Raw genomic sequence first — 24836 nt, forward strand, 5'->3', positions numbered from 1 at the left:
TCATGAAAGAGGCTTCCATTGTCTTACCTAATTCTCAAGACATTAGAGAATATACTTAGAATTTCAGGTGGCGCTTCTGTCACTGTCGCAAGGTGGCCGGGGGTGGTGTTTCCCCCTCTTCAACAGACATTTCTAGAACACTCTGTGCCATTCCTGGCTACCCATGTTTCCTGATCCAAAAAAATCCCCTTTGATTGAAGCCCACAAAGGCTTCAAAGTGCAGACCACTGGTGGTGGCTGATGCCCATCAGGGTTGATAGGGCAGAAGGCAGGGAGCTCAACACTAGGTGGAGCCAGAGTCAACCAAGCATAACTCCCTGCTGAGTTCTACAAGAACAACAATGAGTTTGAGGAGGAAGCTCATCATGAGTGCTACCACCCTATGGTTACCAGATGCCCCCATTTCCCAGGGACAGTCCCCAGATTTACAAATCCGTCCCCGGAATGTCCCTGGATTTCATTTAATGTCCCTGGATTTGTATTTTAAGTGTTGTAGATTTATTAGTAGGGATTGAATGTTGTGTGTCTGGTTCAACAGCACAAGGCACATCATATGGGGACTTCCAGCAAGGCAAAATGGTGGGCGCCACGGCAGCGAGCAGCTCCTGAAGCCAGCCAGAGCCAACTGCGCTACCAGGCTGGCTCCAGGCTGCTGAGACTGCCACAGCCACTGCCAAGGGGGAACCAGGGACACCTGGCGCACCAACTAAGGGAACCGCTGACACCCCCGTGACCCAAATTGAGCCAGAAGCAAGAGCACCCAGCCGAATGCCCGGTGGTGCTCCGGGGCCAGTAAAAACCTTGGAGCCGACTCAGGGAGAAGGAGGAGAGGAAAAGGAGAAGGAAGAAAAAGAAAGAGGAAGAAAAAAAGAAGAGGGAAGCCCCGACCTTGCTGCACCGCTGCCACTGCCATCACTAAGGAGGAGAGGTAGGAGAGCACCGGGAGGGCAAGGACACGTGGCCAAGCCCAGGACCAACCTGAGTCTACTCCCCAGCAGCTAAAGCTCCAAGAGAGCAGGCCGGAGCCCAGAGGAAGGCCGCACGACAGAGGAGACCACAGAAGAGAAGATATTACTTCTTCTTCTTCTTCTTCTTTTTTAAAAAAACTTTTTCTTTTTCTTTTTTTAAAAAAGTGTCCCCGGATTCTTTGAAAAAAATCTGGTAACCTTACACTACCCTGGAATGGTTGTCCTCCACTCCAGGCATGTGGTGAAGGCAGACAGGATTGTGTGGCAGTCTCCATTGGCTGAGATGATTTGCAGAATGAAAGAAAGGACGCTCTCCTTTGGCCACCTCAAAAGGATACACATCAAAAGCCCAGCATCCAATTTATTTCACCATCATCTTCTCTTTGATGATTATTGAATGGAATTTCTTTCCTCACTGGAGAATGGCCAAAAATATCAATGACACATGCACACAGGAGAAAGGATTGATACAGCACTAATAGAAACTTAAAAAGGTAAAGGGACCCCTGACCATTAGGTCCAGGAGTGGTACCTATTTATCTACTTGCATTTTGACGTGCTTTCGAACTGCTAGGTTGGCAGGAACTTGCATATGTATTATTATTGGGCTAAGTGTTGGGTTTTAGGGAGACACTGTTTTTAGAGATGTGTAATATACTGACCAATAAGTCATCCAGTCCCCTGAGTTAGATTTGTTGAATATATTTCAGGGTCAGTATGCAGATCTCTTCTTCAAATACCTTATTGCTTATTGATTGTGAGCAACTAGTCTTATTATAACCTGGCTTTGGAAGGACTTCAAAGGGGCATCCTAATCAAACTGTAACAGTTTGGCAACTGGCCCTAACAGAGAAATCGACCGATAAAATATGGCTCATTAAGGAACAGAGATACAGAGGCTTATTTGCTGGCACTGTTTTATTGATTACATAAATAAGGAAAAATCAATCCTGAACTTTCTCAAACAACCAAACTTCTTTGGTTGCTCTGGGAAAATCATATTCTTCACTTTGGACTGATGACTGTGTATTCTTATGCTGTATTTTCACTATATCCCTCACATATTTTGTTAAGAGGTGTGTATTATTCTCAATCAGTTATTTTAAAAAAACATACTGGGGTTAAAACATAGATCTTAAGACCAGATCTATCTCTCAGAAGAACGCAGAATCATAGAACTAGATCATAGCACAATCCACTGGTCAGTCTATGAAACTGTCAAACCCCTCTTGCCATGAAGAACTTTCCCCTAATGTTCAACCAGAATGTGTCTTCCTGTATTTTCAGCCCATAAGATCTAGTCGTGTCCATGTCTTTGTGTAAATGTTGACTGGTTATTGCATCCACACTCATGTTGGCACAGTCCCCCAATGCTTCTTCAACTTGATGTTTCATTTTATTGACAATGGTGGTGTGCTTGGATCATACAGATGTACCTACCTATGTTTGCTTTTGTGAATCATTTTCATTTCACGAACAACATAAAAATTAAAAGATAAAAAACCCAAACCCATAAAATAAGCATGTAAAATAAATGCAGTTACATAGGGTTAAGTAGCAAAGTCCAGGTCATGAAAGCATAATTCCAGATTTTTCAGGTTTGTGACGACAACTGCCTTGATGGTTCTGTTGTTCATGTAATAAAGGAATGCCAAGTCACATAACAAACCTAGACAGCATCTTAAAAAGCAGAGGCATCACCTTGGCAACAAAGGTCCATATAGTTAAAGCTATGGTTTTCCCAGTAGTGATGTATGGAAGTGAGAGCTGGACCATAAAGAAGGCTGATCGCTGAAGAATTGATGCTTTTGAATTATGGTGCTGGAGGAGACTCTTGAGAGTCCCATGGACTGCAAGAAGATCAAACCTCTCCATTCTTCAGGAAACCAGCCCTGAGTGCTCACTGGAAGGACAGATCCTGAAGCTGAGGCTCCAATACTTTGGCCACCTCATGAGAAAAGAGGACTCCCTGGAAAAGACCCTGATGTTGGGAAAGATGCAGGGCACAAGGAGAAGGGGACGACAGAGGACAAGATGATTGGACAGTGTTCTTGAAGCTACCAGCATGAGTTTGACCAAACTGCGGGAGGCAGTGGAAGACAGGAGTGCCTGGTGTGCTCTGGTCCATGGGGTCATGAAGAGTCAGACACGACTAAACGACTAAACAACAATCCTTGTCAAAATGTCATATTATAAGTAATTTCCTTCATTATAGCTATATTCCAGAGTGAGTTTTACCAAGAGTCCTATATAAGATTTTTAGCTGTTTTTCATTGAAATGCAGTAACTATTTGAGCTGTGAATATCATATGTAACTCCAGTTCTTTTGACAATATATTGATATTTGTACCATCAAAAATATTTGGTAAGATTAACACCATTTGAAAAAAATATTAAAAGTATATGCTGAAGCAGGAGCCCACTGTAGAAGCTCACTTGATTACTTTTTATTCTGATAGACCATCTTCTTTCTCAAAGTGAGTCTAGTTCATGAAAGCTTATGATATAATACAGGCATAGGCAAACTTGGCCCTCCAGGCGTTTTAGGACTACAACTCCCATCATCCCTAGCTAATAGGACCAGTGATCAGGGATGATGGGAGCTGTAGTCCCAAAACATCTGGAGGGTTGAGTTTGCCTATGCCTGGTATAATAGATGCATTCAATCTATGAGGAGCCACAAGATTTATTGTTAGTTTTACTACAAAATAAACTAGCATGGTCAGTCCTTGGGCACAACTGCAGCAGAAATTGGCTGTGTGCAGCACCGATTGGCTTAAATCAGTGCCATCAATTAAGTACTCTCCATCTCCTCAAATCAGAATCCCCCCTACATATTACATTGTTTCTACTTTTTAAAAAAGAAAGGGCAAACAAACATTCAATTTTATGAATGGATTTCCAATGCTTTATAAATTTGTCTTTCTAAAAAAGAGAGATTGGGAGGATGGAAGGATAGTTCACTCAAAGCATAGGAGAAAGACGTAAGCATGAAGACAATAGCAACTGAATGTTCAATTGGTGCACACAGCAAGTGAGATGTACAGACGAAGAAGTGTACATCCTTTCACGCAAATACTGTGTAGTAGTGTTGTTGTTGTTTAGTCGTTTAGTCGTGACCCTATGAACCAGAGCACACCAGGCACTTCTGTCTTCCACCGCCTCCCGCAGTTTGGTCAAACTCATGCTGGTTGCTTCGAGAACACTGTCCAACCATCTCGTCCTCGGTCGTCCCCTTCTCCTTGTGCCCTTAATCTTTCCCAACATCAGGGTCTTTTCCAGGGAGTCTTCTCTTCTCATGAAGTGGCCAAAGTATTGGAGCCTCAGCTTCAGGATCTGTCCTTCCAGTGAGCACTCAGGGCTGATTTCCTTCAGAATGGAGATGGTTGATCTTCTTGCAGTTCATGGGACTCTCAAGAGTCTCCTCCAGCACCATAATTCAATACTGTGTAGTCGTAGTTTCTACCTATGACACTGTTGGTGGAGGGAGGCTTTATTGAAGTAGAACTCAAAGTCCTATTTGAAAGGGCATGTAAGATATTGTATTGCTTTGCATGCACATTTACTCCCTTTAAATGTAACAATGCATCAGGCTCTTCCCTCCTTCTAACAAAGTCACACCCATGCACACTGACACATAAATAAATCTGATCGCATTCCACTCTGCATACTTGTCCACAATTTAGAGCACTCTTAGAACTTGTTATATTTTTATGCCAGGATAAGCAAGTATACAATGTTAAGTTGAGGGCAATTTGTGCTGAAGCCATGACAATGATTCAATAAAAGCCAAACAACGCAGGGCAAACAGATAAAATTTTTTTGCCAGTCTAAGCTTTTCTTTTTTTAAAAAAAGTCCTGACTGCAGATAGCTCTTGCCTGGTGCCTTGAAGCAGTAGAATCGTAGTATCATAAAATAATTAAATGAGAAAGGAGAGAACAACGTATACCATCTTGAGTTCCTTTGGAGAAAAAGGTGGGATATAAATGCAATTAAAACAAACAAACCAAAAACAGATTTATGGTGCTACAATTCTCCACCACCACCACCTTTTTTTTTTTTTTTTTTTTTTGCAGCAGAAGACTAAAATGTTAATCCAGAAAGGATTAATCCCTTTGTTAATCCAGAAAGGTTTATGAATATTTTTGCAGGGTACTGGGAGATCAATAAATAGAGGGGACTGCTCAATGCAAGAAGCAGAGCACGCTCTGGTGTCCAAAAATCTATTTTTGTTGCAGTAGAATAAAGCAATCAGCTTGTGGTCAATGGATGCTCCTTGCGCCTCATATGCTCCACCTGCTGGTATGAGTGGAACATTGACTTTTCCTTTGGCCTCCTGGTTGAAAAGCTACCGGTATCTAAAAATAGCTCTCTCAGAATGTTTCAAAGAAGCAGGGTGGTGCACACTGGGTGAAAGGGAAGGGAAATGCATTCAAAGCAGCCTGCCATGGATAAGGGTTGTTAGTGGAGCATATCTCAAAGACTTGAGACCTTTCAACAATAAAGATGCTCAAAGGTTTAGTGGTTAGAGCGTTAGACCTGGATTCAAGTGACTTTCCCAGTTAGTGAAGGGGAAGACTCTCAGTTTGAAACCGGCAGAGCTACTGCCATCTGAGCGAGATGATTTCAAATGGTGGCTGGACCTCATGGTCCTTCATTGTTGGAGCACTTCCATCACCACCTGAAGCAAGGTGCCACCACTACCAAAGCCTCACTTTCTGGGGTTGCACAGTGGCAGCTTCTGGCAAGATCTTGCAAGAGTTCTGTGAGTTCTTGCTGGAAGCCCCCATCACGATGTCTCCTTGCTTCTTTTGCAGCGGCAACAAGAGCAGGCAAGGCACCTGGGATTCTGCCGACCAAAGCGGCTGCCTCAGTCCTTCTCATGGGTGGCCCGGCCCTGGCCATAGCTCAGTGATGGAGCATCTGCTTTGCATGCAGAAAGTCCTGAGTTCAGTTTCCAGCATCTCCAGAAAAGGCTGGTGAGAGCTCCCTGTCTGAAACCCAGGAGAGGCACTGCTGGTCAGTGTGGATGCTTTACAGCGCAGACCATTGACTGAACTAGATGAAGCAATGGTCTGACTCAGTGTAAGGCAGCTTCACAATGCTGGATGTTGCTTCAAATGGACTTATTGAAGCAGTGTAGAGGAAAATCAATACAGAAAATTCAAAATTTGTTAAAATTCAGCTTTGGCAAGAAGGGAAGGGTGAAACCTCTTCCTCAGTTTTTCTGCTTTCAGATTTTCTCCTCCACTGTAGCTCCTTTTAAATGTTTTTAATTGGAATTTTAGATTATTTTAGCTGTTGCCTTTGCTCTGTTTTTGTGTTTAAATTGTGCATCTCTTTGCTTCCCTGGGCTCCTTGAGGAGGAAGGATAAAATCAATCAATAAAATCAATCAATAATCTCCTGCTAAATGCCCAGATGGGGGAAAAACGTGTGTGTGTGTGTGTGTGTGTGTGTGTGTGTGTGTGTGTGTGTGTAGTGAGTGAATGTTATTAAGAAAACAGCAAAAGGGAAATGGCCCACTGCAATCGCACAACAGTGTATCTTTATTGGCTAGCCCACCACTGTGGGTCATTATGTGGATTTCAGAGAAGGAAAGGTGTGTGTCTCCTGAGTTCTTTGGAGGAAAGGGCAGGCGGAAAAGTTTAGTCAAGAGGGTGAAAAAAAATGGGGCAAAACCAGTCACCCAGTGAACTCCAAGATTCTTAGCTGTGAAAAGGTTTGTCAGCTTGAGTACCAGTGTACATATGTTCCCGCCTTGTTTCAATATTTATATCTGCATGGTGTTTCCAAGTGGTGCAAGACGTTGTCAATTTGGTCATTCTTAGAGACCAGCCTCCCTTAGATTCTCTCCTCTGCTGCCCCGTCACAGCTGAAAGATTTCAAAAATGAAATCATCACATATCCCTTATTTCGTGCAAAATGTAAGTGATCGCTCCCTTGCCTTGCCACCTTACGCCAGCCTGACTGAACATGCCCCTACATGGCCTTCGGTCTCCCAGGCAGGAGAGGATTATGCGATGTTAACTGGATACCTTCGCATTCAAAGCCTCTTCCTTCATTTCCGCCTTCCTCCTCGATTCTTTCCCTCCCTTCCCTCTCAGAGAACTGGTGCTCAGGACTTTTCGGGGTGAAACAGGTCCCCCAAAGCTCCCACTTTCTCTCCCCACCACTCACTTCAAAGACAAAGCAAAGCAAAAGCCGATCTTGCCAGATATCAGAGGTGAAAAGCGGTGGGTCAGAGCTGGCAGCCAGGATGTGATTTAATCTGCAGTCCAAATAAGCAAAGCAAGCATTTATGGGTCCCTCCACATGGTCACTATTTTGTGGGAAGGATTCTGGCGCATACTGGACTTTTTTGTGTGCATGTTTAAAGTGGACTAAAAGTTCTCTGTCCTCACCGGAGAAATGTTGGAGGGTATGGAATCATGCGACCCCCCTGAGCCGAGGAGATAAGTAACTATTCAACCTTTGGAAGACATCTGAAGGCAGCCCTGATGTGGGTGGCGCTGTGGGACGTGGGTGGCACTGTGGGTTAAACCACAGAGCCTAGGGCTTGCCGATCAGAAGGTTGGTGGTTCAAATTCCCGCGACAGGGTGAGCTCCCATTGCTCGGTCCCTGCTCCTGCCAACCTAGCAGTTCAAAAGCACGTCAAAGTGCAAGTAGATAAATAGGTACCGCTCCAGCGGGAAGGTAAACAGCGTTTCTGTGTGCTGCTCTGGTTCACCAGAAGCAGCTTAGTCATGCTAGCCACATGACCCAGAAGCTATATGCCGGCTCCCTTGGCCAATAAAGCGAGATGAGCGCCACAACCCCAGAATTGGTCATGACTGGAGCTAATGGTCAGGGGTCCCTTTACCTTTTTATCTTTTAAAAAATGTTTAATGTTTGATAATGAAATAGGATGTCCCAAATTTTTTTCATTGGAGAAATGTTGGAGGGTATGTAATGGGAAGGTAAATAAACACTCCACAAGCAGATCAGAATGGATACAGGTTGAATGCTCATTGTAAATCAGAACGAATGTGTGAGAAAGGACTGATCTAATCTATAAGCTTTCTACAAGCAGATGAGGATAAGAAAATAATGTAAGAATATATGAAGAGCCTACTGGATCAAGCCAATGTCCAGTCAAGTCCAGCATCCTTTGGGAAACCCGCAAGCCTGCACAAGAGCCCTCTCCCTTCCTACAGTTTATAGCTGTTATAGAGTTCCAGATGCTTCCCATATTTATCCCAACAAAAGATTCAAGGTAGAATATGTAGGTTGCTCTCTTGTCAGTTGGAGAGACATCATAGTGCAGTGGTTAGACCAGGGGTGACCAAACTGCCACCCTCCCACTCCCACCAGCCCCAGCCAACACAGCCAATGGTCAGGGATGATGGGAGTGGAAGTTCAACAACATCTGGTGGGTATGATAATAGGGGAACGAAAGTGAATCCACATATGTTATGTTCATAAATGGAGAACTTCAAACCCAAGCGACTCTTCAGCTGTGTAGAGTTGCCACACCTCCAAGTCTGACCTGACCTAGGTTTGACTGCCCCCCCCAACTTCAGGTGGCAGGTGGAGGGCTTGAACCCCAGGTGGGTGAGAGGGCCTTTCAAAGGGTGGTAGTAAAACATAGTTAAAAAGACTGTGCATACTTTCAAGATTCATCCCAGCATGAGCTGCCTGCAAATTATACAATGGACACAGATTCAAAGTTGTAGGGGTGTGTGTGTGTGTGTGTGTGTGAGAGAGAGAGAGAGAGAGAGAGAGAGAGAGAGAGAGAGGGAGAGAGAGGGAGAGAGAGAGAGAGAGGGAGAGAGAGAGAGAGAGAGAGAGAGAGAGAGAGAGAGAGAGAGAGAGAGAGAGAGAGAGAGAGAGAGAGAGAGAGAGAGAGAGAGAGAGAGAGAGAGAGAGAGAGAGAGAGAGAGAGAGAGAGAGAGAGAGAGAGAGAGAGAGAGAGAGAGAGAGAGAACTCCTTGGATGATGAAACTTTGTGTGAGTTGTATCCTGTGCATATCAGAAAAAACATATTCCCTGTTTAGGGAAGTTTTTAATGACTGATGTTTTAATGTATTTTTAATCTTTTGTTGGAAACTGCCCAGAGTGGCTGGGGAAACCCAGCCAGATGGGCGGGGTATAAATAATAATAATAATAATAATAATATAAATAATAATAATAATAATAATAATAATAATAATAATAATAATAATAATATCAGAAACCCAGTGTGGTGGTCAGGGTGTCAGACTAGGGTCAATAAGAACTTGCTTTTGATCTCTGCTTAGCCATGAAGTGCATTGTATGAACTTGGGCCAATCACTACCTCTCTGTTTACCCTGCCTTGCAAGGTTGTTTTTGAAGGTTGAAATGACAGGGGGATGGAAAAGACTCATCTTGAGCTGCTTGGAGCAAATGTGGGATAAAAAAAAGCACTGAATGAACTCATAGTAGGTACACAGGGTGGTATTCAGTGAGGTTTTACTCAGCGTAGGCCCACTGAAATTAATGAACTTATGTTAGGGCTGTAAAATTCAGTGGGCAGCCATTCACCAGCCTTTCTGGAATCTTTCCCAGCCTTACCTGGAGATGCTGGGGACTGAACCTAGGAGCTCTACCTCTCAGCTACAGCCCTTCTTGGGGGTATGTTGTGCTGTGCTACCCCTCTCTCCTGATATATGTTCCCCTCCTTGCTTTTTATTGTATTGTGGGGGGGGGGGGGATCATATCTGAAACATGAGAGGGAGGGCTGGAGCTCAGTGTTTGAGCATTGCTTTGCATGCAGATCCAATCCTTGGCATCTCCAGGTTGGACTGGGGAAGACCTCAGTCTGCAATCCTGGGCAGCTGCTACCAGTCAGTGTAGGCAGTATGGAGCTAGATGGACCAGTGGTCTGGCTCTGTATAAAGCAGCTCCCTTCATTCCTGTGATTCACTTCTGGGTTTGTGCCAGAAGGTAGACCAGTGGCTTGGGAGTCTCTTACATGGATATGCCTTTAGAATGCAGACATTCCCTAAACCACAGGCGTGATAATCTCTTGTTTTTCCCACAGTCATCATGAAAAAAAGCTTTGCGTAGAGCTTGATCCATAAGCATGACTACACCTCGCACAAATCCGCATGGGGAAAACTGGAGATTGCACCCTCCTACCGGGACACACATAGGCATGTTCAGAGTGCGTTCTCGGCAAAAATGACTCATATGTCACTGCGGCTGGGTTGCATGCATTTGGCATTAAGGGAATCCAGGACATGGGATGAGCCTCAAAACAACAATCCAACCCCAACCCCCAGCAACCTTAAAACGAAACCCAGAGGTGAAATTCAATGCAGTAATGCAAAGATAAAAATCATCCACGAAACAGAGCTTGGAAGTTGAAGTATCACCTGCCTTCATCCAGTTACCAGACCCCTGGCTGAATATAAATTGTGGGGCTTGGCAAGCAGTGTGGTTCAAATCACAGAGAGCCAGTGTAGGGTAATGGTTAGCATATCAGACTAGGACCTGGGAGAGCAGAGTTCAAATCCCCACTCAGCCATAAAACTCACCAAGGTGCAGTGCCGGATTTACGTACAAGCTAAGCAAGCTATAGCTTAGGGCCCCACTCTCTCGGCCCCGCCAAAAAAAAATTTAAAGGGAAAAAAACTGGATGTACATTTCCAAAATATGAGATAAAAAACAAATAAAATAAAACCTACATACAGCAACAATGTTTTGTGTTGTGTGGGCTCCTATTTGTTATGTGCAAATGGCTTTAGATACCTATTAGGTACATAAATTACCACATAGCATATATTCAACACAAAAAACCTGTGCCAATTTGTTGTTGACAAAGGACAGCTGGATATATAAAGGGCCCCATTACCTTCAGTACCTTAGGGCCTCATCAAACCTAAATCCGGCCCTGCTGAGGTGACCTAGGCCAGACACTGCCTCTCAGCCTAACCTACCTCACAGGGTGGTTGAGGGGATGAAATAGGGGTGTGAGGACAACCATGTATACACCATCAATAGGAGCCAACTCCTAGGGACCAAGGTCCCTTTGCCTACCCCTTCAATAAAATATTTGAGGGGGCTGCCCCAAAGTTGATGCTCATTGCCGTTCAAATGTTATGTGTGGGTGCCTTTATCTTGTGATCAATTATGTGGAGTGGGGCTGACCTCTCCCCCAATATTTTATTTAAGTTGGCACCCTTGACACCACTTTGAGTTCCTTGGAGGAGAATCTATCTATCATCTATCTATCTATCTATCATCTATCTATCATCTATCTATCTATCTATCTATCAATATGAAGAGCCAAGGTGGTCTCCAACAAGTGACTTGGCACTAGAAATTGTGTGTGTTTGTGTGGGCATGCACTGTATTGTGACTTTAGGCAATTTGCATCCGTGGCACCATCTCGGCCACTGCTTGGGTCCAGATATCCACCCACCCCTTTAGAATCTCCCATCCTCTCATTCAGATCGAGTGATCTCACAGGGGTGCAACGAGGCTTCATGCAGCAGGACAGTGATAATCTCTTCCTGCTCAAAGATAGAGCTGCGGGCCATCAAAGGGCATCACCTTTCATTGGGAGAAAAGGCTCAGTGCTAGAACACCCACCAGGTTCAATTCCAGGTTCAATGGGAGGGCAGGGCAGTGGGGAAACCAGCCTGAAACCTTGGGGAACCACTGCTGGACAGTGTCAGCAAAATTGAACTAGCTGGGTCTAACCTGCCACAAGGAAGGAGGAGCACGTGAAGCTGCTTTCTCTCCGACTCAATCTTGTCAACACTGACCGGCAGCGGCTCTCCAGGGTTTCAGGCAGAATTAGAACCCAGGACTTCCTGCGAGCCAAACAAACGCTCTGCCACCACTGCGTCTCAGATGTCCTTATTAAGGGCGCGTTACCTGCCCCAGCAGGGCAGCCGGAGACTTCTTTCCGCAGCAGGGACCGCGGTGGCTGCGTTTGCCTCGACTGCTTGGCTCGCTGCCCTGCAATGCTTTGCCAACTGCGGAGGGAGCCCCCGTCCCTTGGCAAGGGAAGGTGGGCGGGGGGGGGGGGAGAGAGAAGGCAGGAGGCGTGCCCGCGTGCTTGTTGTGTGACGCGCCAGGCACCGGAGCTATAAAGCACCTGCAGCGGAGTCCGGGAAGCTTCAGAAGAGCCTCTTTGCAGCTCTGGCCAGGGAGAGCTCAGCTTTCTGCCCATTAAAGGATTAAGTTCGCCACAATGGTAAACAATCCCTCCTGTTTCTTTTCCCTTGCAATCACCCTTTGCGTCCTGCTGGAAGAAGGTGAGAGAATCAACAGGATTTTTTTTCCCTCCGTCTTTTTTGCTGTTCTGATGTTATTTTAATTTTTTGCACTGGTTTTAAAAATCCGCATCCCCTGCGCACTTTAGCTAGCTTCAGCGGGGAGAGCATCTGATTTGCAGGGTGCGGGGGGGGGGGGGGGAGAAGATCCCAGGTTCTATACCCGGCATCTCCAGAGAGGGGGCTGGGGAAAGCTGCCTCCCTGCCTTAAACTCTGGAGAGGTGCTGCTGCCGGTCAGTGGAGGCCCTATTGAGCTGGATGGACCGATGTTCTGAACCGCTATAAGGCAGGATCATAGATTGTAGTTCCACGGGGCATCTGCCTGTAGCTCAGTGGCAGAACATCTGCTTTGCATGCAGAAGGTCCCAGGCTCAGTCGCAGCATCTCCAGGTGAGACCCCTGTCTGAAACCCTGGGGACCTGCTGCCAATCAGAGTAGATGATACTGACCTGGATGGATGTGTAGTTTGACTCTGTCTAAGGCAACTTCCCCATGGATTGTGGCCCAGTAAGTTCTGCTCAAAGTAGACCTATTAATGAAGCTGTTACTCATGCCTATTAACTTCGATGGGTCTACTCTGAGTAGGACTAGCATTGGCTGCAACCCCGTCCCCAGATTTCCCCTTTTCCTTTTAGCAGTCCGCCCTCTCTATCTCTGACAGCGGCTCCTGCTCCGTCTCTGTTGTTCTTGCAACTTCCCGAGCCAATTGTCTTGGAGAGCAAAATGCAGCGAAGTCAACCTGTCCCGCCTTGCAGGGATGCCTTGCCGCTGCCGCTGTGACATGCCAGCAGCGGGCGAGACCGAAGCAGCTCCCTTAGGACTTTGCCAAGAGAGGTGGCGAAATCGTAACATATCCCTCCCCCCTTTTCTTGGAAAGAGTTTTTGCTCTAATTTTCTCTTTGTGTGCATTCTCCTCCCCACTTGCTTGCCAAAAATAACGAAAGGGAGGGAGTGCTCTGTGCATTTGGGATAATGCAAAAATCGATCCTTGGCATGCCAATAATTTGCACACATGTTCTATGGTTGGCAAAGGAGCCAGGACAATGGTGGTGGTGGTGGTGATGATGATGATGATTTATTGCAGTAAAAATAATAGGTCTTCTCTAAATGTTATTCCTGCATTGCAGGGAGTTAGACTAGATGACCATTGGGGTCCCTCCCAAGTCTGTGATTCCATGATCACCTTAAGTCATGTGCTGTAGGCATATGCTGGGCAATAGCTACTGCTGGTGCTGTTGATTGTTTGCCAATGTTCTTGCTTCCAGTATGCTCTCAATGTGGGTCTCCTCCGAGGTTTTCACCTGGCTTCGGTTTTCTTCTCACTGAGCTCTTCAGAATTGCAGTATGCAAACCGTTGTCACCCACAGCAGAACACTTTTACAACCCCCGCAGCCCTAATCTGTAAGGCCTTGGCGGCTATAAAATGGCTAAAATAGAAATGCTCTTCTCAACTAGGTGGCAGGCTAATTGCTCTGTTTACATACCATGCTGCATTCCTGGTGCTTCCAGTCTGGAGAGTTCAGGGACTGATCCCTCTGCCTGTCATTTTCTCCTCTGGCAGGCCTGGGCCTCCCTCCGGCAGAGCCTCACCTGGCAGCGGGCAGCAGTAGGCACCTGAGGACCAAGCGCTGCTCCTGCCTCAACTGGATGGACAAAGAGTGTGTTTACTTCTGTCACCTTGATATTATCTGGATCAACACACCAGGGTGAGTATTGCCGGGGGGGGGGGGCGGACAGGGGACTCCAGCTCAGAAGGAAGATTGCTAGGTTTGAGCTAGTGGCACAGTTAGATCCATTGGGACATAGGAAGCTGCCTTAACACTACTTGGTCCATCTAGCTCAGTACTGTCTACACAAACTGGCAGCAGCTCTCTGGGGTTTCATGCAAGAAATCTTTCCCAGCCTCTCCAGCAGATTGATCCCAACAACTTCTGCATGCAAAACAGATGGACTACCTTTTTAGACAGTGGACTTAATGGTCTTATGGCTTCTCTCCACTCCTCCCATCTTAAGTTGGTCATCCGTCTCATGCTTCCAAGTGTGGTAGGTCAATCCTGCCTCATCTTGGGGTCCTGTCTCTTAGACTTCAGCATGGGGGGCTGGACTGCTGCCCTAATGTCCTAGGAGCCCCTGGCTAGAGCAGGACAAGTGACTGGCTCTCCAAGGTTTCAGGAAGGGGACATTTCCAACCCTACCTGGCGATGCCGGGAATTGAACCTGGACCCTTCTGAATTCACCCAAAAGCATGTGTTTTACCTCTGAGCCACCGTCCTTCTCTCTTGCAACAGCCACAGATATTTTACGTGGCAGCTGCTCCCCAGTTGGTGTTTCTAAAGAGCTGAGGTGGGCTGGCTTTCGATCCAGCGTTTGGTTGGGAAGGAGACTTGCCCCTTGCATGATACAACAGAGATCTGGGCAGCGTTCAAGCAATCTCTCTCGCAAGCAGCTTAAGCTCCGAGCCAAAGAGACGGCTGGCTCAGGTGTGGTTCTAATTATGCCTGCTAACGTGCGGTCTTGAGTAACGACTCACTCTGAAAAAGAGCATGCCATTCTCAAACGTGTTCATGGAGGAAACATGACAAGCCTAACAGGAGGCTGTTCTCCCAGCCGTATTTAGATGGCGAAGAATGACAGAGCAACCCTATCTTTAAGCATCTTCTGCCTTTTGTTGGAATTCACGAGATTTTTATATTGTTAAAAACACACCTCCGACGCACGTTCTGCCTGTACGGAGCATGTGAACAAGCTTTGCTGTGCAGCTGGAACAGTGAGGCCTCTCTGCTGACATGACACAGTGTCCAGAGCGCCAGAGATCCGAATTCAAATCCATCCCTGCCTAGGAAGCCCAGCCTCCCTCAAAGGGCTGTTGTGAGGAATGGGGATGGGTAAAGGGAGAAAAGAGAGGATACTTGCTTGGTGACCACAGGCAAGGCACCATCACAGGGTTGTTGTGAAGATCAAATGTGTGCATGTGTGGAATGGGGGCAAGAGAACCATGTATGCGCTCTTGCGCTCCAGAGAGGAAAATAGGATATAAATATAAATATGGTGTGCAGAGGTTTGGGGTTGGATTACACTTTGATCCCATTAAAAATAATGGGATTCAAGTTATCGCCAATGAACTTTGTACATTTATTTCAATAGGAACCATAGGCACCTGACTTTGGCTGCCAGCCTACATCCCCCTTACCTGGGAGTAAGTGCCATTGACCTCAGTGGAGCTTACTTCTGAGTAGCCATGCTCATAGCACTGATAGCCTTTGTTTGGTGAGGTCCCATTGCACCTTCCTCCCTAAAACAGGCAATCCCCAAATCTTGATATTGTTAGGCAAGGACAACAAGGGCATCAACCCACTTGCAGCCTGCTGCTTGCCTGTGGAAATAAAGGCCGATAGAGTGAGAATGGGAGGGTGAGATGACATGGCTTTTCTCACATGGCAACTGCAAACGAGACTTGTTATTGTCAAGTTTGCTTGGCTCCCGGCCAGGCCCGCACCATAAACCTTCCTTTCTGATAAAGGATAGAAGTTAACAATTTGTTTTTTCCTAACCAGCCACTCCACGCCCTACGGTCTGGGTAATACACAAAGGCGTCGGAAGAGATCACTCAGCAGGTGTGAGTGCTCGCATTCAAAGGACAGCGTCTGTGCAACCTTCTGCCATGGCAAGCCTTGGTAAGTGTTCAGATGTGTCCCTATCCTTAGACCAGTCTTTCTCAACTCGGGGGCCACCGTATGTTCTTATCTCTAACTCCCATGGCTAATGATCAGGGATGATGGGGATCTCAACTCAGTGATGTTTGGGTTTGAATGTAATGCTAAACCATGGTTAATGTAAGCCAATGTTTATAAAGTGACTGCAGACCTTAGTTAATGCACATCTGTTAACCATAGATCTGCCAGTTTTGCTTCTTTCTGTTTTTCATATTTCCCAGTTGTAGATTAAGTTTCCCCATACTTCTGCAGTGATTTTTTTTTTTAAAAAAAAAAAACCTCATGGAAATTCACCAGCACATTTCTCCTAATAAACACATTTTATCTGTGCAATTTTGCCCAATACATATTTTGGCAAGGCAATTTCCCCTCATATAATGCCCTTTTGTATGCCATTTTTACCAATCTATGCATTTTTATGCATACTTTGTACACATTACTTTTCTGGTAAACTTCACTGCAAAATTCAGAGAAGTGCAAATTTCAAAAGGTGACCATTGTTTTGGTTCACATACTGTTTCAGGTGTTGACCTTCACCTTTAAAAGTGAACTGAATCAACTTTCACTCCATTTCTATTCTTAGTTAATAATCCATAGTTATATCACAGGGCTGAGTTTATCCAATTAGCTTACCAGGGATACCAACTTGAATAAAATATTCGGGGGAGGACAGGTAAGCTCCTCCCCACATAATCGATCACATGACACGGTGCATGTACACCATTTGAATGAGAATGCCCATCAATTTTAGGGATCCCAACCCCCTCAAATATTTTATTGAGGGCCCTGAAGACCCCTTGGCCCCTAGGAGTTGACTCCTATGATTGTTACAATCCATGATTTAGTTAACCATAGTTAAAGCATGGCTTAGTTTTACTGGAGAGCTATGGGTTCACCTCCAAGGGCAAAGCTCAGTATTGAACATGCAAAAGGTTATGAATTGTCTGAAAAGAGGCATGTGTGTCTGTTCACAAACAAACTCTGGAGAGAGGAAGGAGTGAGAATGTGTGTTACTTTACAGAGGAGAGTTGGGCTGCAACTTTTTGCCTTCGTGTTGTGGGGCTAGGAAGAGGGGTGGTTAGGGTTTGCAAATCAGTCTCTTTGGCAACAGATCCAGCTCCCTCTTTGCCTCTCTCCCTCCTGAGGAGCATAAGTAGAGGCTGCTGGATTGGGGCAGTGGCCCAACTACTCTATCATCCTTTCTCAACACGGCCAGCCCCTAACTAAACCAGCACAGGCCTTCTCAGCCTTTAGAATGACCCTGCCTTCTTTCTTTTTGTAAAAAGGAGTGACTATCTTTTTAGACTCTGAACCCCTTGCTGTGCAACAGAGACACACCTTCTCAGTCTATAAGCTGTAAATGGAGAGTTGCATAACGTAAGGATGTGTTCAGGTCATGGAAAGGGAAAGCAGGGTCACTGTGTCGTTCTACCGTCTTCTTAGAAAACCTAGGAGTAATAAATCTGGCTGTAAAAATTTCCGAGAATGGGTTAGTTGCCAAAATAAAAAAACCAAACAAAGCAAAACAGAAAATCTGTTTTTAACCCTAAACTTGTGCCCTCCTGCCGCCCCACCCCAACCTGTCAGGGAAGACGAGGTGAGTGAAGATGTATATCTGGAACAAGGGAGGAATAAAGCTCTACATCGAGAACAAGGGTGGGAATTAGAGACAGTATGGGGGGGGCAGGGACACTGCCAAGGAGGTGGCAGATCTAGCCTCCAAAGAGGGTGTCGCAACTGTCACTGGCACTATTGCATTGGTAGTGGACAATGCATTCCTTGGAGGCCAGATCTGCTGTCTCTGTGAATCTTTTCACCTACTGGTGGTTGCCTCAAGGGTGGCTAGGCCATCAATAAACTTAAGAAATGCTGATATTGGGTGTTATCCAGCTAAGTTCTATTCAGGGTAGACCTATTGGAACTAATAGACCCAAGTTAGTCTTGCCCCATTGCTTAGTGGGGATTTGAACCATGGTCTCTCAAGTCCTGGTTTCTACTCACCATGGCTCACCACTGGTCCACTCTGAATACGATTAGCATGGTTTGCAGGGTGCTACCTTTTAAAAATAAAATAATTATCTGAACTCCTTTGAGCAGTATCTCATAAGATATGCACCAACTGGTTTCAACTCTGCAGGGATTTCAGAAATCCACGGCTTACCACGAAGACGGGACTGCTGGTAAAACTTCTCCAGAGCCGTAGTGCAAAGCCCCACAAGACAAACTTCTGAAAGTTCTCAGGTAAAGGTCCTCTCTCTCTCTCTCTCTCTCTCTCTCTCTCTCTCTCTCTCTCATATTTTGTGCTCACTCTGCTTTCAGAGATGCTTGGGCGCATCTATAAATGCATGACTTCAAAATGCATTGAAACAAATGTTCAACTGTTGTGGCTTCCCCTCACCTTTGAAGCCAGTAGGCAATTGTAGTTTGGGAGATCAGATCAAACTATTATACATATGGCCACAGACACACTAAAGCAGAGCACACAAAGAATAGAAGCGTGAGCGTTAAAACACAATGCTTGTTTAAAACACAATATAATACAAAGGGTGACACACACATATTTAAAACACTGTTTTCTAAAAACACAACACACAAATTACAATTGAAATGAAAGTATCGTCTTGCGAGACCTTTGTGCAGAAATGAGAAACATGGCCACTATTAGCTTATTTATATCAACCAATAAATATTCCAGACACCATCCTGGGGTGCTTCCTCATAAAAGGGAAAAGTAGTCTGTTGCATTCCTGTCTGTGAAAGTTACTTGTAGTTTGGATGAATTTTCTGGTCACTCTTTGCTACGTATCAATATCACTGTTACCAGGGTTCATTCATTGGGAAGCATGGAGGTAAACATAGCAGAGGCTCATCCATTAGGGCAAGTGAGGGACACAGAACATAAAAAGCTGCCTTTTACTGAGGCAGACCAATGGTCCATCCACTTCAGCATTGTCTACACTGACTGGCAGTGGCTCTCCAGGGTTTCAGGCAGAGGTCTCTCCCAGCCCTAGTTGGAGTTGCTTGGGATTCAACCTGAGACTTTCTGTATGCAAATCTGATGCCCTACCTCCAAGAGCAAATCAGGCACATTGTCCTATCACTCTCTTTGATCTCTGCTAGCTCTAGCTGTCTGCTATATTTCTTCCATCCAGCCCAGAAGCTGGCACCAGCTGCCAACTGCCTCCTCCTGAGACTCAGGCTTGTCCTTGTAGAATTCAGCAGGGAGGAAGATGAAGAGTAAACTAACCCTACATAGCACAAATAGACATGGAAAATGTCATTTTCCAAAGAGCTGGGATGGGATGGGTAGGGATCAGATTCTGCTGGGTGTGATCGAATCTGAATGGGTTTGCACTGACTCAGACTAAGTTGACAAACTATATCTGGAGAAGCATCTAGGATTAATCTGAGTCAGTCTGGTTAGAGTCCAGGGAAGCTCAGTCATCACTAAGGAGGACCTCTCCCCAATTTAACACTGAGACCACTATAATCTATAGCGGAATATCTTGCTCCATTTTCTACAATTTCGGCTATGTTTCCATAGGCGTGAAAACAAAACTTGCCAGAAACAGACCTAATTAAGGTTGTTCCTCTGCCTTTAAGAATGCCTTAGAAGGCAAAATTTTCCCAAGAATTAGTGTTCCCATCATAGGGCTTCAGGGCTTAGCAGAAGCCACACATGTTTGCAATTTTTGCAATTCTTTGCAAGCCTTAAAGCTGTGATGTGGAGTCTACCACTCACATCATCCTTAACCACTGGGAGTGCTGGTTGGGGCTGACAGGAGTTGGCAGTGCAACAACATCAGGAGGGCCATTAGTTCCTTATCCCTGCCTTAAAGCTACAATAGGGGCTCTCTGGACTGGGCCCGGCAAGTTCAAGGCCAGCTCCCCAGAGAGAATGCCAAGAGGGCATTGGACGAGGTGCTGACATTTTCATCTCTTCTGCTTTGTAGGGCGCCTTGCTCTTTCAAATGCCTCGTTCACCTGGAAGCAGCAGGACTCGCTGAGGACTTCCAAACTAGCAGCACTTAAATGAGGGGAGATCATATGGAAGACAAAGCAAGCAGGGTGGGGGTGCTGTTCGCCTTCACCACGCAGAGTCCCGCCGTTGCAAAGAATCTCCTACTCTGTGGGAAGTTGAAAGATTGGAGGACCATTGGAAGAGATGGAAAGAAATCCATGGAAACCGCTGTTGGAGAAAGGGGCAAGGAACAGTGCAGGCAGTAGCACAGCCCCCTTGGTACACCAGAGGTGATCCTAAAGAGACAATAGCCTCTCCTTTTTACTGCACCTTGGGAAGGTCTGTCCAGCTTGTTGGGACAAGAGAGGAGATCTTCTTCCTGGATACCAACAGGAACTCATAGCAGATCTCAGTGTAAAGAGCCAGCACTTTGGAGGAAGGCAAATGCAGTTATGGACTCCATCGCCACATGTGGATCCTTCCAAACACCCCTACCTCAAGACCTTGTCTAGTCTGCTTCTCCTTTTCCCAACGTTTGACTTTAAACATAGTTTGGCTGGTTTTACCGACTGCTGCTTTTATTCCCGTTGTCGTTGCCTGGCTCACATCTGCCTCTACTCTCCTGCGTGACACGGAAAGGCGTGCATTGAATAGACATTCCTATTTCTGGTAATGAATTTGCTAAAAGTCTGTTATTGGTAACAACAACTCCCCCCCCTCAGTAAGTCAATTTAGTGTTGCCTAGTGACCATTGGGACTGGTATGGCAGGCACCAAGGAAGACATCAGTAGGTGGAGGGGAGTCAACTAATTCTACTGTTGTCTCGACCTTCCTCCTTGCTGAGTTTTACAAGGGCAAAAGGGAGGCTGAGGAATGGGCAGGCAGGTAGGGCCAGGGCCAGAAGGTGACTTCTGGACTGGTTGTAAGAAAGATGACAGGTGGGCTTGGAGGAATCAGTACTGAGATTGGTGGGGCAGTGTCCCATTTGCCCTGATGGATCAGCCTGCTTTGCAGCAACTTAGCTCTACTCATTTAATCTGAAATCTTGTTCTCAGCGAGTAACTTAAGCCTTGATGAAGTTGATGGCTCAGAAAAGCGGGGGGCGGGGGACAGGGGGTAGGACCAGAAAAGGATCAGCAAAGCTGGGGTGGAGGCAGGAGTCCAAAATCACATCTTCATTGCACATTTAAACCAATTTAGCCATCACCACCCCAATAAGAAGCCCCAGGAATCATAGCTGTGTGAGGGAACTGAGCCTTTGGTAGAGATCATTAGCTGTTTCACAGAAATACACACAAAGCTGCTCATGTTGAATCAGGCCATTATTTCATCCAGCCCTCTGCCATTGGTGAGTGAAGGCTCTCCAAGGTCTCAGACAGATAACTTCTAAGTATTGCTGCTTAAGATCCTTGAAGTGGAGAGGCCAGGCATTTGCAACACATACACTTCATTACGGAGTTGTTAGTTGCCTGTCCATTTCACTTGCACAGAGAAGAGAATTCTCGGACCACTTGTGTGTCTATGTGCGAGCCTCCCAGTTCCACTGCTGTTCTTTAAAGACCTTGCACACAACTCTACAAGTTTAAGCAACATGCCCTGCATTATCAAGTTCCACTGCAAATGCTGAAATGGTTAGAATCACAAAACTTGACTTTTGAAAAGCCCCTTCACTATAGGCATGAAACTGATCGTTAGTTTCCACCTGCCTGTCAATTTCACATGACCTTCTCTGGGCTGCTTGAAGAGGTGGCTCAAATCGTGCTCAGGTAGCATTAACATCCCAAATGTTTGCAGGAGCTTTCTTGTTTATAGTTCAGGGATGCTTGTTCGTTTCAGGGATGTGGCCCTCCAAATACTATTGGACTCCAACTCACAGCAGCTGCTGGGAGTTAATGGTTAGGGATGATGGGATTTGGAGTCCCAGCAACATCCAGAAAGCCAGCTGATTTTAGGTGTTAAAATATTTTAACTTGCCTTTCCTTAAAAATACAACAAATAACAGTAAAATACAGTAACAATAAAACACTAGCAAAATACAAGTAACAATAGCAGATCACTGAGAGAAGTAACAGCAGATAAAGCCAATATTTCAGGGAGCTGACTAATGACTTGGCAGATCAAATGCCACCTGTAAAAGAGAGGTCTTCATGCATTGGCAGAAGGCCCTCAAAGAGGAAGAAAGTTGCTCAGACACTCCTCAGATATCTAGCCTACTCAGTGGAGTTTCAGCGAATTTTGTACACAATGAGGTGGGAACAGTGAATGGAGAATTCAATGGAAACTGAGAATCAAGGTCCATACACCCCTAACCAAAGGCTCTCTTTAGCAAAAGTTCCTGAGGGTTCTTCTTTGGAGCTGTGATGGTTTAAACTGGTTTAAATGTGTCATACAGATGTGCCCATAATGAGGGCCAGTTACTCAGCCAGGTTGGTGCACTGTAGAACCTGGGTTGAGGGGTTGCACAACAGGGGTCAATTTCATGTGCTAAAGTGGTCATAGCATTGCTTGGCTACATGACCAATTTACTGTTTACTCTGTCGCTGCTCATCTCACAACCTTTGCAGTGGCACTGTAAATGGCAGCGGTGGCAGTGGGTTGAATTATAAGGCAGACACACAACCATCTTGGCATGTCTTAGTTGGCTTGGTTGTGGTGTTTATGCCCCACAATATCCTATGGATATATTATGGGTGGGCTAGAATGCTTCTGACAAGATTACTTTTAGCATAGCGTCCTTAGAGGGGGCACATATAAACACTGCATGGTCACTTGGTTTGGCAGTTCAGATCACATGAGGATAGTATCACTGGTAGGTTGGGGGATACATGGTGAGGCAACTGTTACCGTGCTCTCAAAACTGTTTGGAAATCTGAAGAAGCACAGATTTTATTAGAGGCAACTTCTTTTGTATTCAGTGAAACAACTGGCCTCCTTATAGGGGGAGCCTGTGGTCCTCCAGATGTGGTCCTCCAGATCCTATCATCTCTGACCATGTGGCACATTGGCTGGTGTCAATGAGAGTTAGAGTCCAGCAACATCTGGAGGACCACTGGTTCTCCACCTCTGAGTTAGAGCTGTTGTATCCTGGGCTTTTAAGAAACCTCCAGTTTGAATTCATCCCAAGTTTTTTGAAGTGCAGAAAATGCAATGCCAGGAATAAATGGGTTTAGGCAAGAGAAGGAAAAGCCTTTTCTGCCAGCTTTCTGAATGAGACATGTTCTGCCTACATATTCAGGGAAACTATAGAGTAGATTCTTCTGGAACTTTAGACTCTGCGGCTTAGTGCTTCTTCCTGTCAAAAATAATTAAATCTTGCATATGGAGAAGTAGCACATCTGAGCTAAGTTTCTCCCTGATGTGCTAGCTTTCTGCACGGGGGACTTTTCAAAAAATGTAACCCTGTGCATATAATAAGAAAATGACTCAGTCTTATAACTATCCCATAATCTCCTGCCCCACAAAACAATCAAATAAATGCATAGTTCTTTTCTTAGTCTGTCTAATGGACCAGGATTGGGCACAGATTTATCAATGAACAGATCATTATATATATATTCCGGCAATTGGTGGTGAGGATAAAGACATTCAGTAGACAGTGTCTTTTGGAATGATGCAGGTCCCCTGCCAAATGGCTTAAAGTCAAATATAATCATTGTGTTTCCTTGATCCTATGGGAACACGGTACTTCAGCCCCTGGCTAGTAGAATCCCCTCTACGCCTATAGCACCAGGCACTTTATTTACTATGCTCATGCACTGTACCTTTTGTTATACGAAGCATGGAGAACAAACAAACAAAGCCCACATTGAATTAATGCAAACACATCAGTGCTCCAGATAAATGCATATTGGGGTTTGCGGTCTGGATGCTGTAGGCTTAACACATTATTGTTATGGTTTAAAGTCTGTCTGTTGATGCTGGGATGTCTGTGTTGTAACCCGAGCATGAGCAAAAATACTGTTCTTAAAATATGCTTCAGATCTTATGGCGAAGAGGGGTTTGGGAAGCCAGTCTGATGCATACGTCACATGTGAATCTTTAAATCACAATGCGATGACATCTAAAATAAAAAGAGATCCATTTGTATTTGCACTTGAGAAGATTTTGTTTGGCCTCAAAGGATCTGCTGCTGTCTTGGGAAGTGGGAATGGTGCGCACAAAGGACAATGTCAAGCCTTTTCCTGTGCAGTGGTAGATTGATGCAATTTAAGTGACAGGTGAAAAGTTCTGTGTCCATAATGCATCTCTGTCTATGCAAACTCAATATGTAGCGTCCCAATGTTTGGACATAAATGTACATATATTTATTTTTTTAACTTTTTTAATATAAAAAGCCCTGTAAAATACAAACTTTAAGTTGTAATAAATGGAAAGAAAAAAAGCAGATTGTTTGTTCATTTCATTTCATTTTTATCCTGCCCTTCTTCCAACATGGAACCCAAGGTGACGGACATGTGGTTCCCCAGGAGTCACCCATCCAGGTGCTGACCAAATTCAACAAGGTGCCTTCAGATGCTGGGAGCCTGTCTGTCCTCCTGCCTTACAGTATGGGGTGGGGATGGTATAGGTGGAAATAGTGATGTGGGAGGGGAATGCTTTGTTTCGGAAGGGCCATAGCTCAGTGGTATATCATCTGCCTTGCCTGCAGATGGTTCCAGGTTCAATTCCTGCAATCTCTAGGTAGGGAGAGCCACTGCCAATCAGTGTAGACCATGCTGAGCTAGATGGACCATTGATCTGACTTGGTACACAGCAGCTTCCTATGTTCGTGTCTTCCACAGAAGTTCCTCTGAATCGATAATTGTTAAGAAACTCAGATGGCTTTTGCTTCTGCAGCATCTCACAAGACCAGTTTGGGCTCTGGCCTTAATGCTGTAATAAAACCCCCAGCCGTGCTGTAGGAACT

General features: G+C 45.4%; 1 protein-coding gene across 1 annotated transcript; it reads left to right on the forward strand.

The window, feature by feature from the left end:
• The first annotated feature begins 12114 nt into the window (after positions 1-12114).
• EDN2 (endothelin 2) lies at positions 12115-24303 on the forward strand. The gene is made up of 5 exons (XM_081923221.1): positions 12115-12237; positions 13818-13962; positions 15811-15930; positions 18107-18210; positions 19923-24303. The coding sequence occupies exons 1-4, from the start codon at positions 12174-12176 to the stop codon at positions 18198-18200; spliced, it is 423 nt and encodes a 140-aa protein (XP_081779347.1). The 5' UTR covers positions 12115-12173; the 3' UTR covers positions 18201-18210; positions 19923-24303.
• Positions 24304-24836: the final 533 nt, after the last annotated feature.

Source organism: Podarcis melisellensis (genome assembly GCF_964234715.1).
Source record: "Podarcis melisellensis genome assembly, chromosome: 8".
NCBI lineage: Eukaryota > Metazoa > Chordata > Lepidosauria > Squamata > Lacertidae > Podarcis > Podarcis melisellensis.